General features: G+C 39.9%; 1 protein-coding gene across 1 annotated transcript in view; it reads left to right on the top strand.

Moving 5' to 3' along the window:
- Positions 1 to 10,345, top strand: part of LOC123237628 (solute carrier family 22 member 5-like) — a 72,810-nt gene extending 62,465 nt beyond the window's left edge. The window contains exons 7-10 of the mRNA XM_044664667.1: positions 3,648 to 3,862; positions 5,501 to 5,683; positions 7,875 to 8,010; positions 8,900 to 10,345. Of these exons, the coding sequence (XP_044520602.1) occupies positions 3,648 to 3,862; positions 5,501 to 5,683; positions 7,875 to 8,010; positions 8,900 to 9,002 (637 nt within the window). The 3' untranslated portion in view covers positions 9,003 to 10,345. The remainder of the gene's footprint in view (positions 1 to 3,647; positions 3,863 to 5,500; positions 5,684 to 7,874; positions 8,011 to 8,899) is intronic.
- Positions 10,346 to 15,251: the final 4,906 nt, after the last annotated feature.

Genomic DNA, 15,251 nt, shown 5'->3' with positions numbered 1-15,251 from the left:
CATTGTACACGGAGACTGATATACTGTGGTACAATCAAACATAACAGACTTCTCTACTAGCAGCAATGCAAGGATCCAGAGCAAGGCTGAGGGGCTTATGAGAAAGAAAACTAGCCACATTCAGAGGAAGAACTGTGGGAGTAGAAACACAGAAGAAAAACAACTGTTTGAACACATGGGCTGATGGGGATATTTTTGGGGATATAGATGCTAAACAATAACTCCAGTCCAGCTATCAATAATATGGAATTAGGTCTTAACCAGTGATACAAATAAAACACAGTGGAATTGTGTGTCAGTTGGGGGGGGGGGCGGTTAGGGGAGAGGGAAAGAACATGAAACATGTAATTATGGGGAAATATTCAAAATTAAAATTAAAAAAAGGAAAAATTATTTATAACCCTATATCCAAAACAAAGCCTAATACCTTCTCCCAATAAAGTATACCATTGCCTTAAAAAAAAAAGTGGCTAGGTGATGGGGGAAGGAAGATCCTAATGTACTCAACTACATGGTCTTCATTGTTTTTGACAAAACTCCTTATGTCAAGACCAAGGAACTTAAATATTCTTCAGCACCTTAGGTAAGAAGGGGGAAATGCTGTTGAAGACTGTCAAGCAAATCCTATATACCCAACTTGGGAAAGGTCACCAAAGAGCTAGAGTATTCCCTGCCTCTAAGGACAGGTATAGTGACTAGAGTGCTGGTCTTGGAGTCAAGATGGTAGGTACAAATCCTGCCTTAGAAAGAGAGAGACATAAACTTAACCACAGCATTAATGGGTGCTTTCCCAGTTGTCCTTGTTCTTATCAGACTCTGGAGCTACTCTAAGAGGAAATACAGGCTAGTCAGGTTAGGAATTGAGGATGTCTGTGAGTCATTCATTTCTATAGAATAGCATGGACTTAACTTTATTTTAATGCCAACATCTGCATACAAGATGCAGCAGAGAATCTAGCCACACTGGGAACTTCCAGGCTACAATGAATCATTCAGTGTTTCCCTCCAGGTCTTCTGCTTTCACTGAGAGTTCCAAGTGTCAAAGAATACTTTTTAAAAGTACATTTCTGGGGGCAGCTGGGTAGCCCAGTGGATTGAGAGCAAGGCCTAGAGACAGGAGGTCCCAGGTTCAAATCTGGCCTCAGACACTTCCTAGCTGTGTGATCCTGGCCAAGTCACTTAACCCCCACTGTCTAGCCCTTACCACTCTTCTGCCTTGGAGCCAATACACAGTATTCACTCCAAGATGGAAGGTAAGGGTTTAAAAAAAAAAAAGTACATTTCTAGGGGTTGCAACATGCAAAACAACCAGGATACAATTACCCTCAGATTATACCTGGCACACCCTAACTAAGCATAGCCCATGTTTCCTGAATATAAGCGCGCTGGTCATTTGGTACCATAGACTAAACACTTCCTTTATACAGGGCTTAGCCTGTGAATAGGAAGAGGGAAGAAGGATATGGTAGAATATTTCTATCCAATTAAAGTTGGGGTCTGAGAGTACATGTTTGGGAGTGGAGTGAGGAGATTTCCTACATTCTGCATCCTACTGCTCCTCTACTGAATGATATCAGTATCCAGAGGGCATAATTTAATTAAAATTAATTTTAAAATGAACCTCCAGAACTCATGAGAAAGAACACTATCCACATCCAGAGAAAGAACTGTGGGAACAGAAAAGCAGAAGAAAACATATGATCAATCATGTAGTTCGATAGGGACATGATTAGGGTTTTGGTGTTAAAAGATCACTCTACTACAAATATGAATAACATGGAAATAGGTTTTGAACAATGATACATATATAACCCAGTGGAATTGCTTGTCAGCTCCGGGACAGGGGAGAAAAGAGGGGGGTGAAAATCATAAATCATGAAACCATGGACAAATAAAAATACCCATCGGGAACATTGTAAAAAAAAGTGATTGTTTATAATTTATGCTAAAAAAAATGAGCCTTCAGTAAGATTCTTCATCTGAATGTCAAGTTTCTGAGTTCCCTGTAATCTCTGCAAGGGGAAAAAAATTGTGTAAGGGGTTGGAGGTTGGGAGGGGCCACAAAAAAATATTATAACATGAGTTGGAGTTGAAATCAGGGTAACTGTGTGTAAGAGAAATATCTAAGGGGATTAGGGGGGCCTGTAGAGTGACAGTGATCAGTAGCTGATCCAGGTATTTTTGGTAACTTTAATTCTTCCCTTATATTCCTAAATAAAGGCAAATTATTCTTTCATTCTGCTGATAATAAGTGCCATTTATATAGTTCTTCCAGGTTTTAAGAGTGTTTAAAGTAGATTCTCTTATTCCATCTTCAGTTAATCAACATTTATTAAGCACCTACTATGTGCCAAGCACTATGCTAAGCACTGGAGATACAAAGTCAAGGAGCTCACAGTCGGGAGACAACATGCAAGCAATTATGTACAAATGATTTACATATAAGATAAAGAGAAAATAACCAACAAAGGGAGGGAATAAAAAATTAAGAGAAATTAGGGAAAGGCTTCCTGTAGAAGGTGAGATTTTATTGGGATTTGAAGGAAGCCAGGGATGCAGGAGACAGAGAGAGGAGGTGGAGCTTCCAGGCTTGGGGACAACCAGTGAAAATGCTAAGAACAGAGATGTCTTGTTCGGGGTACCTAAGGAAGGCAGTCACTGGATCAAAGAGTAGGGGTTAGGGAGTAGGTACTTAAGTGTCAGAATTCAGAAAATGAAAGTCTAGTCCCTGCCCATAGAGAGCTGACTATTGTCTGTTATCTCTCAGTTCTTTCTTGGTGGCTGTAGTCAGGTCACGGTACATTTTTCTTCTTTCGTTTGACCTGGTTCTGCAACTAACTCACTAGGTGGCTTGGGGCTATTGACTTAATCTCCCTGGGCCTCGGTTCCCTCCACCATGAAGTAGAAAGTTTGGACTAGATGAATTCTAAGGTCACTTCCAGCTCTAACCTTCCATGATTCTAACACTGCCTCTCTTCAGTTTTCATGTCATTCACTGGATCCAATACCTCTTCTCTCATAGTACTTAATTATTCTCAGGATGTTTTTGCTTCTTTAAATTAAATTTGACATTTTTAATAAATTTTTCCCACTCCCCTTTGTATTTATTCCTAATGGTCACCCCCTCTCCCATATATCTAAGCTTGGGTTTTCTAAGCTGAGCAGCAGAGTGCTTTTATGATAGATAGATAGATAGATAGATAGATAGATAGATAGATAGATAGATAGATAGATAGATAGATAGATAGATAGATAGATAGATAGATAGATAGTCTGGGGTAGGGTGGACTATCAAACTCATTGAAAATTATTCCTTTTCTTTCTGAGACCAGGCAGTACTTAATTTCTGTACTAGATCATCTGAAGGTGGTGTGAAGCCTCATGTTTGCAGTGGTAATTATTCCTATCCAGATGAAGCTTGTCTGCAGCTTCCTTCTCAGCAAGTTTACTCAGGAAATTTTCTTATAGAGCAGCAATGCAATCCACTCTCCTCTACTTTTGTTTCTTGCAATAAGCAAATCACAAAAGATTCCCCTCCATGAGTATCAGGGACTGACCACAAATGTTAACTCATGTTGTGGAGCAGGGTAAGAAGATAAGCTTTCAAGCTTTTGTTTTCCCCTTTAATCATCCTCATTTATTAACAGGATGACCATATCAGTGGGCTACTTTGGTCTTTCACTTGACACTCCAAACTTACATGGTGATAACTACCTGAACTGCTTCCTCTCTGCCGTGATCGAAGTTCCTGCATACATAATCGCTTGGCTGCTCTTACGGTACCTGCCCCGACGGTATTCCATGTCAGCTTCCCTTTTCTTAGGTGGCAGCGTTCTTCTCTGCATACAACTGGTGCCTCCAGGTAGGGACCCTGTGGGTCACGATTTTTGTTTCTTCTGGCATGCCCTTGTAGATGAAAGAGTCCACACTAATATGGGGAATAAAATCAAGTGTCAGTTCCTGCTAGTAGATCTAATTCATTACTGGCAGAAGACCATAGATAGGCAGTTCTCTATAAGACTGGGGTATTATTTTAAACCAGGATTCAGAGAAGGAGCTCCAGCCCCTTTAATTTTGTCCCATTCCTGAATGGGTGAGAAATATTCTGGACACATTGGCATTGTTTTCTCTCCAAAATAAAAAGGATAACTATTCCTGTTCCATTTTCCCCACCATGAACCTTATGTACAGAATGTGCTTAAGGAGCCCAATCACTGTTAAAACCTTTTTTCTTACAGACATTGACACTGCCCTAATTGTGGCCAACACATCTGACTCTCGGGTGAGAAATATTTCTTGGTGGAGAGAAAGGAAATCTTGCAAAGTAGGAATTATTTCCTACTATTCCTATACACCATACTGGCAGGAACCAAATGTCCCATATCATCATATATCCATCCTCTCCCATACTGAACTGCAGTATCATTTCCTAATGTTAAAAGACCACAGCAACACAGGAGTTGAGAAAACAGACTAGCATCAGGTACCCTTGAATGAGTAGCCATTTAGTCCCAAATTATTGGAACTGAGCCCCGCTCTGAGCTAGGCCAGTACAGGGCAAGTCCCAACTACAGATGACCTAAAGGGTCTTCATTTGTTCAGGCCAAACCCTGGCCACAGTTCACTCAAAGTTCAAGAGGTGTGGTGAGAAGAAATAGCTTAAAATAGATATATTACTAAACTGCTTATAAGCTCCAATGCCACCAGAATCTACCAAGAATCTGCCAACATTTCACTTATAACGGTTAAGTTACATATAGGTGCTGCTGGGAGGAGACATCCTTAAAGATCTTCAAGAGTTGCTAACTCAGGGATGGCATTTATACATCACTGTTGGGTTATTTAACCAAAACTAGTTAAATATCCTAAGGACAAAGGGATACTGGGTCTGAAAAAAACCTGCCTATAGGGTGAGGTAAATGAAGAAAAGGAATACCAATCCAGGGAGCAACTTCTCTATACATCTAAAAACCTACTCAAATACATCCTAATGGCTGCAGCACAGGGCTCAGGCTCTCAGGCTCCATACTTTAGGAGCAAATTCACATTGTCAATGTTTGGAAACCAGATTCAATAACTATTAAATATAGATCATCATAAAGCAAAATATAATAGCCAACAGGTTATTAGGGAGCCCAAAATTTGGCTCTTAAAAGGACCTCTGTAGTATTCTTTCAATATATAGGCTGAGGCTCTCAGAGCTTCTCAGTGGCACTGCTCTGATGGTATTCTGCACCTCCCTTTGACCAAGTCCATGCAAAAGGTTTCCCAGGGGGATTTTCCATATGAACTGGACTGGAATCAGGACCTTGGGCATAATTTTCCCTTTTCATTAGGAATTTTTGTAAGCTGACAAAGAAATGGAGAGGAAGTCTTCACTGTATAAGGGAAAATCTTTAGGCCAGGAGGACATGAATTGATCAGTGCATTAGAAATGACCAGAATAATGCTCAGAATCTCACTGAAGGGTGGGCTTCCTGCCCCTGCTTTGTCTCCCCAGACTTATACTTACTGTCAATTGGCTTGGTGATGATCGGGAAGTTTGGGATTACCTGTGCTTTCGCCATGGTGTATGTGTACACAGCTGAGCTCTATCCCACAGTGGTCAGGAACATGGGTGTGGGAGCCAGTTCTATGGCATCTCGACTGGGAAGCATCTTGTCTCCTTACTTTGTTTACCTCGGTGAGTCACTGCAGACAGCCTACAGCTGGACAAAGGTATATACCAGCCATATTCCAGAGTATGGTATCAGATTTGAACAAAGTGTCTTGGCTTAGCAGACAAGCATAATGCTTGGTTTCTCTGTGAACTGACAGTTTCTCTATGAAAAGCCAAATATGATAAAGAATAATTCCTAAAGACTCCAACTAGGTGGTGCAGGTTAGAATGCTGGGCCTGGAATCAGGAAGACTCATCTTCCTGAGTTCAAATCAGGCCTAAAACACTTCCTAACTATCAAATGACTAGGAAAAGAAATGGCAATCCACTCCAGAATCTTTGCCAAGAAAACCCCAAATTGGGTCATGAGGAGTTGGACACAACTGAAAAACCACTGAACATAAACAACAACTTCAAAAAAAATTTTTAAACCCTTACCTTCTGTCTTGGAATCAATACTCTGTATTGGTTCCAAGGTAGAAGAGTGGTAAGGGCTAGGCAATGGGGGTTAAGTGACTTGCCCAGGGTCACACAGTTAAGTGTCTGAGGTCAGATTTGAACCCAGGACCTCTCATCGCTGGACCTGACTCTCAATCCACTGAACCACCCAGTTGCCCCCAACAACTTAAACTTGTTCAGAGGGAAAAGATGATCTTCAAGGTCCCTTCTAGCTCTAAGAATTTATGATTTTACCACAATGTCTCTGAGTGATGGTTAGTGGCTGAGAAGGTATGTGGGTTGATTGTGGGGAGGTACTTACTTTTCTTTTTTTTATTTAAAATATTTTTCCATGGTTACATGATTCATAACCCCCTCTTTCCTACCCTCTCCCAAATCCAACAAGCAGTTCCACTGGGTTATACATGTATCATTGTTCAAAACCTATTTCCATGTTATTCATATCTGCAGTATTTAACATCAAAACCCCAATCATATCCCTATTGCACTACATGATCAATCACATATTTTTCTAATGCATTTCCATTTCCACAGTTCTCTCTAGATGTGGATATCGTTCTTTCTCATAAATTCCTCTGGATTGTTCTGGATCATTGCATTGCTGCTAGTAGAGAAGTCTATTATATTCGATTGTACCACAGTGTATCAGTCTCTGTGTATAATGTTCTCCTGGTTCTGCTCCTTTCACTCTGCATCAATTCCTGGAGGTCATCCCAGTTCACATGGAATTCCTCCAGTTCATTATTCCTTTTAGCACAATAGTATTCCATCACCAACATATACCACAATTTGTTCAGCTATTCCCCAATCGATGGACACCCATCATTTTCCAATTTTTTGCTTTCACAAAGACTGCAGCTATAAACATTTTTGTATGAGTTTTTTTTCTTATTATCTCTTTGGGGGTACTTACTTTTCAAATGAGAAAACAGCCAAGGACTACAAATATTCAAATGCATTTTTTATTTATATTAAGATTGCCTTAGCTGATTCCATCTGCATTTCTCTCACAGAGGGATTCTTTTGAGATTCTAAAAAAAAAAAAATGAAATATATATGTTTTTAGGGTCTCAGCTAGTAAATGTTCAAGTCTCCTCTCTTCCAACTCCAAGTTCAAATTTTTACTAGTTGGCTACTTCTCTTAATCTGATGATCTTCTTGTGGCCATTGTTAGCTTTGAAGTAAAGAAATGTTACTCCCAGCCAGGGATAGCTATACTTACTACCCAGCCATGGTCCCTGTCTATTGACTTAAAGAGTATTCTGCCCTCAAGCATTTCCATTCTTTTGTGCACAGGCTATGATGTATCTCCACCAAGTGGAAACTTACCTCATTTTACATGAAGGTACATAGACAGGCTGTAACATATTTGTGGGGCTGGTATAGTCAAGTTATTCCATGAGCTGATGCAATAGTTGTCTTGGAAGTATGACACTGGGAAACATGCAGAAACAACACCTTGAATTTTGGCCCTCAGTGACATCCTTGATTAGTACAGAGGCCCCAGAGACTACTGTCTGAGCCCATTGGCATTTTACTTCTAGTAAGTCAGTGTACTGCTCAGGCAATGCAAGGCTGATCCACAAGTCTGTTTTGACTAGTGCGTTGTTGGAGCTAGTGAAGGGAAGCAGGGATGGGATGAGGGAGAGGGGATGTGAAAGAAGACTGAAAGAATACCCCAATAAGTACCCGAGGTGACAGGAGCATAGCCCTAGGGCCAGCACCATTGTAATCATGCAGCTCTTCTGTGTCTTAGGTGCTTATGACCGATTCCTGCCTTACATCCTCATGGGGACCCTGACCGTACTGACTGCCATCCTTACCTTGTTCCTCCCAGAGAGCTTTGGGATCCCTCTCCCAGATACCATTGATGAGATGCTGAGGGTCAAAGGGTAAGGAAGCATTTTCTCTAAAAACCTATATTATTTCTTCTTGATTCAGGCAGACCTCACAGTTGGTTGATTCTCTGATTCAGACACCACATAACTCAGGGCATGCTATGGATTTGTACATAGTATAGTAGGAATACTTTTATTTCATGTCCAAAATAAAAAAACAGAAAAGCCTAACAAATTCCCCATTCAATGACTCCTGGGGAAAGCAAGTCTAGGCATCTTGCAGTCAGTCAATAAACATTTATTAAGCACCTGCTATGTGTCAGGCATTGTACTAAGCAGTATCAGAACACAGTCCCCATTCTCTAGGTGCTCACAGTATTGTAGAGGAGACTCCATGCACAGCTTTGTGCAGGGAGGAAAAAACACACATACATTGCATGTATGTGTGTGAGGGTGTACATAGGATAAATGGGAGATGTGCAACAGAGCAAAGGTGCTAAAATTAAGGAGAATCCTGTGGGAGGTGGGATTTTATCAGAGACTTAAAAGAAATCTGAGAGATGAAGTTGAGGATGCAGAGAATTCCAGGCATGAGGGGAAAGACCTAGAAATGTGAGAAAGGTTGGGTGGGAGAGGTAGTAGTACAGCCTCTAGTGTATTAGACACTGCAGACACGCCCAGCATATATCTTCCTGTCTGATCCTGCCCAACGCCATCTCACTACATGTCTCCACTATAACATTAGTACATTGCAGACAATGGGAAGAGTAATCAGAAGAAGCCAATAGGATATGGTTCTTCCTTTTCCCTTGGTGAAGTTCCACCCTTCTTCAGATACTTTCTAATATATTTTTTAAAAGCTATGATTAGAATAGATATATCTCTGATGGAAGGTAGTTTTGCATATTTTTATTGAATTTCATTTGCCATATTTGTTTTATAGAATTAAATACAGGAAGAGTCTCAGCCGCAGCAACAACAACAAGTCAAGGATTTTAAAAGAAGGCGAAGAAAGACAGACAGTCCTTAAAACCACAACCTTTTAGTGAAACCCGTATTCAGTAAAAGAGTAAAGAAGACTTTCCTACAAGGACTTGGGAGAACACTAAGTGTCCTAGAGTGTTAAACATCCTGGTATTTATTATATTGAACCCATTCCTTCTTTGTTGAATAGGTACATAGACACTGATAGTTAGTCTGTCCTTAGAGAAATCAAGACCAGGTTGCTTCAATAACAGAATGGACTTGACTTCTTATGAGAAGTTAAATACCTATTAGAATTAATGAGTATTTAAAATGGGTTTGGTTGTGATGTACTAAATTTACAGAGTAATTTCAGATTCTCTGAAAAGGGCCACCAATAAAATTGGATGTTTATTTTTCTTCCTTCCCTCATTTGCTGGAGGATGACAATTTTGCTCTTCTTGTCTTCCTGTGTTCCCAAGGAAATGCTTAACCAGACTTCCCCAAGGCTAAAGAAAGGGCAAGGACTGGGAAAACCTGAATGTAGTTGCAGGGAAATAGATTTTATTACATTGAATATCAGCATCCGTGCAGTAATTTGCTAGCACAAGCTCGCTAATCGCTCAGCACAACTACTGTGTGAACTTGTTTACATCCATGTGATCAAAGGATTGGGCTTGTCCAGGCCCACATTAAAAAGAAGATATCGCAACTCTGCCCCTCTATTTTCCATGGTTATATAAGTCGAACCTTCAGTGTTACTCCAAGTTCATAGGAGTTTTTTTTTTCCCTAGTAGTTTGAAGGGAGAACAAAATGGAGAATATGTGGGGAAGGCTAGGGAGAGAAAACAGTGTAATATCTGTTTTCTCAAAGCCTTGAGATTTTTCTGGCAGAGTATGGAGGGGAGAGCCTTTCTCTTTAAATAATTTCCTTTCAAATTATACTTCAAAAAGGGGGACTAAGTAGCCCCTAATTTTTTGCCATCTATGTCCAGCTGCAAATAAACTGGATGTGAGTAATTATTTGCTAGGAACCAATGCTACTAGCACTTGTTTAGATGCCAAAAGTGACGACATGAGGTGCTTTCCTTTTCTGATCTCTATCATGGAAAAAATGACTAAGACCATGGATGTGATTTGAGTTTCTCCTGTTTGATTGTGGGTGAGAGTATATCTACTCATCCAAGTAACAGAGGTTACTTAAGTCCTATGACAGCCATAGTTGAAACAAATTAGGGAGAGAGGAGGGTAATAAGCTTTTTATTTATCTTCTCTTCCCTCCTACCCATTCTATTGCCATGGTACTACTAAAGCATATTCTTCACCTGGTCAAAAAAGTACATTTCTTTTTGTGAAAACCACTGTGGTATTTTGGGGATATGAAAAAAAAAACTTTAATAAACAAACTTGTTTTTTTTTTATAAAATGATAGGTCTCTACAACCTTTATTTCTATTAAAGCAGCTAATTTATTTATCACTCCACTACTTGGTTTATCAAAGTGCTAATATTATATTTTCATCTGCTATATCCTCCCACTGACTTTGTATAACTGAACCTGGTTGATTCAATGGATTAGATCTCCATGTGGGTCAAACAACTTCCTTTCATCATCAGCCAACCCTTATCCCCCCCAATCCTGGTCCCACAACTCAAACCTCCCTAGCAGACTATAACCCTGCCCACAGATGGGTTCTCCTAACACCAGACTGACTCAGAGATGAATGCTATTGTCCTACAGCAGAACTGGGTAAAAAGAGAGCGAAATCACTCACAGGTCAGGTAGCTTTCTTTTACTTATAGGATAAAGTACAAATTACTAAGTATGGTATCCAAGGGTATCCACGACTGACTTCCACCTACTTTTCCAACTTTGCTAACACTGTCCCTTTTTATATTCTGTATTGGTGTGTTCCAACCTGAATGGAATACTAGCTATTCTCTGATCTCACTCTTTTCACTCTTCCATGTTTTACTTAGACTACCACTATTTCAGACTGATGTCTATCTTTCTCCTCAAGGTCTCAAATTATAAAGTAGCAATTATCAAAACAATCTGGTAGTGGTTAAAAAATAGAAAAGTAGATCAAAGGAATAGATAGTACAAGGAAAACCAAGAAAGAATTGAACTTAATAACTCATTGGTCAATAAATCCAATATAAATTACTTGGGGGGGAAAACTTCCTATGTGATAAGAACTACTCAGAAAAAAATGGAAAAGTTTAGGAGAAATTAGGCTTAGAGAGGGCAGCTGGGTAGCTCAGTGGAGTGAGAACCAGGCCTAGAGACGGGAAGTCCTAGGTTCAAATCTGGCCACAGACACTTCCCAGTCGTGTGACCCTGGGCAAGTCACTTAACCCCCATTGCCTACCCTTACCACTCTTCTGCCTTGGAATCAATCACAGTACTGATTCCAAGGCAGAAGGTAAGGGTTTAAAAAAAAAGAAAAGGAAATTAGGCTTAGAGCAACATCTTATACTATATACCATAATAAACATAAAATGCCACATGAATATTAAAGAGCCATTCCCCATTGGGCAGAAGGAAACAAAGTAGGATAAAAGCATTTATTAAATACCTTCTATGTTCTAGGAACTGTGCTAAGTGCTTTACAAATGTCATTTAATCCTCACAACCACCTAGGGAGGTATTATTACCCTATTCTATAGTTGAGGAAACTGAGACAGAGGTTAGTTGACTTGCCCAGAGTGACAGCTATTAAGTGTTTAAGGCTGGATGTGAACTCAAGTCTTCCTTTCTCCAGGCCCAGAGCCACCAATCTGGAAAAGTGGTTAAAGGTTAGGAATAAACAATTCTCAAAAGAACTGCCAGGGGCAGCTGGGTAGCTCAGTGGAGTGAGAGTCAGGCCTAGAGACAGGAGGTCCTAGGTTCAAACCCAGCCTCAGACACTTCCCAGCTGTGTGACCCTGGGCAAGTCACTTGACCCCCATTGCCCACCCTTACCAATCTTCCACCTATGAGACAATACACCGAAGTACAAGGGTTTAAAAGAAAAAAGAAAAAAAAAAGAACTGCCAACTGTTAACATCCATATTGAAGATTGCTCCAAATCACTAAAAAGAGAATTGAAATGAAAATAACTGTTTTTATCTTAATCAAATTGGCAAAATTAACATAAGATACAAACAGCGTTTAAAGAGCTATGAGAAAACACACATATAGACTATTTTTTTAACCCTTACCTTCCATCTTAGAATCAATATTGTGTATTGGTTCCAAAGCAGAAGAACAGTAAGGGGTAGGCAAGAGGGTTAAGTGACTTTCCCAGGGTCACTCCGCTAGAAAGTATCTATAGATCGGATTTTAACCTAGGACCTCCCATCTCTAGGCCTGGCTCTCAATCCACTGAGCCACTCAGCTGCCCTACATACACAGACTATTAGCAGAGCTCTAAACTGGTCCAACCATTCTAGAAAACAATTTGCAATCTAAAATAAAGACCAAAATGTCCATATACTTTGACCCTGAGATCTCACAGCTAAGCATATTCTTCAAGGAGGCTAGGGACAAAAAGAAAGTCCCCATATATACCAAAAGATTTAGTCTCATTTTTTGTAATAACAAAAAATTGGAAGCAAAGTAGTTGCCCATTCATGAGGGAAGGGGACTAAACAAACTGACACAGGAATATTACTGGACTGTAAGTACTCTAATGGGGAAACACTTGTGAGTAACTTAAATATTACTGGGTTTAGAGAAAGGGGAGAAGGAGGACAGGGATAATAGACTGGAACTAACAATCTGGGGAAACACAAACCCCACCAAAGTACAAGGAATGGGAAATTATGGATTGGCAGTTGATACCAACTGCCACCACAGATCCACCTAGCCTGGGAGTCTGTGAAACTAACAAGTGAGTAGACTGGAACCAAAGAAATATAAAATACATGTTTAAAACAGACTATAGGGTTAGAGATGATGGGAGAGGTCACACTTAACCTAAAACACTAAGGATCAAATTTGAGGTTAAAAGTTGAAGATCTGGGAAATCCCTACACTACACTAAACAGGCATCTAAGACACAAGGGACAAATGGGATCTCACATAGATAGTCAATAGGTCTTGATCAGTAGTAGTCCAAGTATACACCAAGAGCACAGGAATCAGCCAAATAGCTCTTCAGAGAAAAATCAGGGTGACTGACTTTGCTTGTCCACCAAGCAAGTCAGAAATCTCAACCTCTACTCCTTGATCCTGTTAGTTGTAAGTCTCAGGTATTGCTTAGAGATACCCCAGATCCACAGGTCTCTCAGATCAGTGGTTTCCCAACTCCTTCCCAATCCACTCCCACTACCTTTTAGATAGTCTACTGTGTTCCAGGTTGGAATCTCAGCTCCTGTCTGCCTGTCTAAGCTTCCAAAATGCTTTAAAACCCATTTCCCAGGGGCAGCTGGGTAGCTCAGTGGATTGAGAGCCAAGAGGTCCTAGGTTCAAATCTGGCCTCAGACACTTCCCAGCTGTGTGACCCTGGGCAAGTCACTTGACCTCCATTGCCTACCCTTACCACTCTTATGCCTTGGAGCCAATACACAGTATTGATTCTAAGGCAGAAGGTAAGGGTTTAAAAAAAAACAAACCATTTCTCTCTTACAGTACTGACCAATGTGAAGAATTCAAGGAAGCATGGGAATTCTTATATGAATTAATGCAGAGTGAAATAAGCAGAACCATAAAAATAATATTCATAATGGTTACAAAAATATAAATGGAAAGAGCTCTGCAAAGACTATGACCAAGCTTGGGCCCAGATGATAATTGAGAAAATATAATATACTTTTAGCTCACTTGTCCAAGATAGTAGACCAAATATTTTCCCAATCCTCATTAATGCTCAAAAAAAATTCACAAAGAGGAACTGTGTGCCTTAATGATGGCCAGATCAAGAAAACAAAAAAGAGCTCTCACGTAGTAAAAATGCTCATGAATTAATTTTGAAATGCTAAACCTTAAAGCTGATCGCTCAGCACCTCTCCTTCACCAGATTCCATACTCTTAACTGACACACACAAACTGATCCATATGCTTGTAAAGTTGGGGACCATGTGGGGAACCCCTGCAAGCTACAGAGTTGCTTTAGCACACCTCCCCCCATGCCTGCCTCCCATAACTGATTCTGCCCAGCAACACCAACTGTACTGCCATTGGCCTGAGTATTCCCTAGATTAGAGACCCCAAAAACTCATGAAACTATTCCAACCATCTCGGAGGCCTGAAAAAAAGTGACACTTATTCAGCCCAAACAGAAAAGGAAAGGACAAGAGCTAAGGAAAAAACCAGGGCAGAGCATGAGTATCTGTTCTAGCCTTAAGGAAAGGAGACTGAAACCCAGCTGGGGCCAATCTGGTGCTCTCAGAGACTAGTGGGGGCAGGAACCAAAACCAGTGAAACCTAAATCCTCTAACTTGATACAAGGCTGAAGCAGATCTTGTACATGCCCACAAGCAAAGGAGGAATCAGAAAGTGAATGACAGTGACATATCCTATTTAAAAGTTAGAGGAAAAAAAGGTTGAAACATCAAAGATTACAAGAGGAAGAAAACAATAAAAAGCTAGAACACAAACAAATCAATAGAGAATCATAAAAAAAGGAGAAAGGGTATTAACCCTTAAAGAAATTACAAAGCTATACCAATACTCAATGAAATACAGACTCCTGTAGAATCTCAAGAGAGCTTAGACAGCAACAAATTCCATAATGGTCTAAAAGAAAAGCAAAATCCATATGAGAATAAATTTAAGAATTAACATATATCAGTAGTTATAGTTTTCTTCTCAAGTAATTCACGTATACATTTTCAGACTTTTTCAATGTACTGGTAAGTTCTGCTTATTTTTTCTCTAATATTTTTTCACTTTTTGTTTTTAAAAAATATTATTTGTTATATGGGATAGCACTCTGGAATGATTGGGGAGGAATGCTGGGGGAATCTATAGTGACATAAAAACATTAATAAAAATGTATTTTTAAAACTTTAAAGAAATTATAAGTCTCCATGTAGTAATTTTAAAAGTCAATTAGCAGCCCAGGAAATATTTTGAATCTATAGTAGAGTTTCTCAAAAGATACAAAAGAGAGATGAACAGACTTGGGGATGGGGGGGGGCAGGGTGGAAAAAAAAAACTGGCCAAAGAGAAGAAAGGTAACAACATTAAAAGAACAAACACTTCCTGTAAGCCATTAACCTCAAAGACAAGAGTCAGAGGCAATTTAAGAACATGACAAATCAAAAAAAGTTTGGACACTATAATCCAGGGAATAAAAGGGTGGGGGGGAACTGCCCAGAATATTGACTATAGAAAACAAAACATCA

This window comes from Gracilinanus agilis, chromosome 2 (assembly GCF_016433145.1).
Source record: "Gracilinanus agilis isolate LMUSP501 chromosome 2, AgileGrace, whole genome shotgun sequence".
Lineage (NCBI taxonomy): Eukaryota > Metazoa > Chordata > Mammalia > Didelphimorphia > Didelphidae > Gracilinanus > Gracilinanus agilis.
Note: the sequence above shows the minus strand (reverse complement) of the source record. Positions and strands in the feature narration are given on the sequence as shown.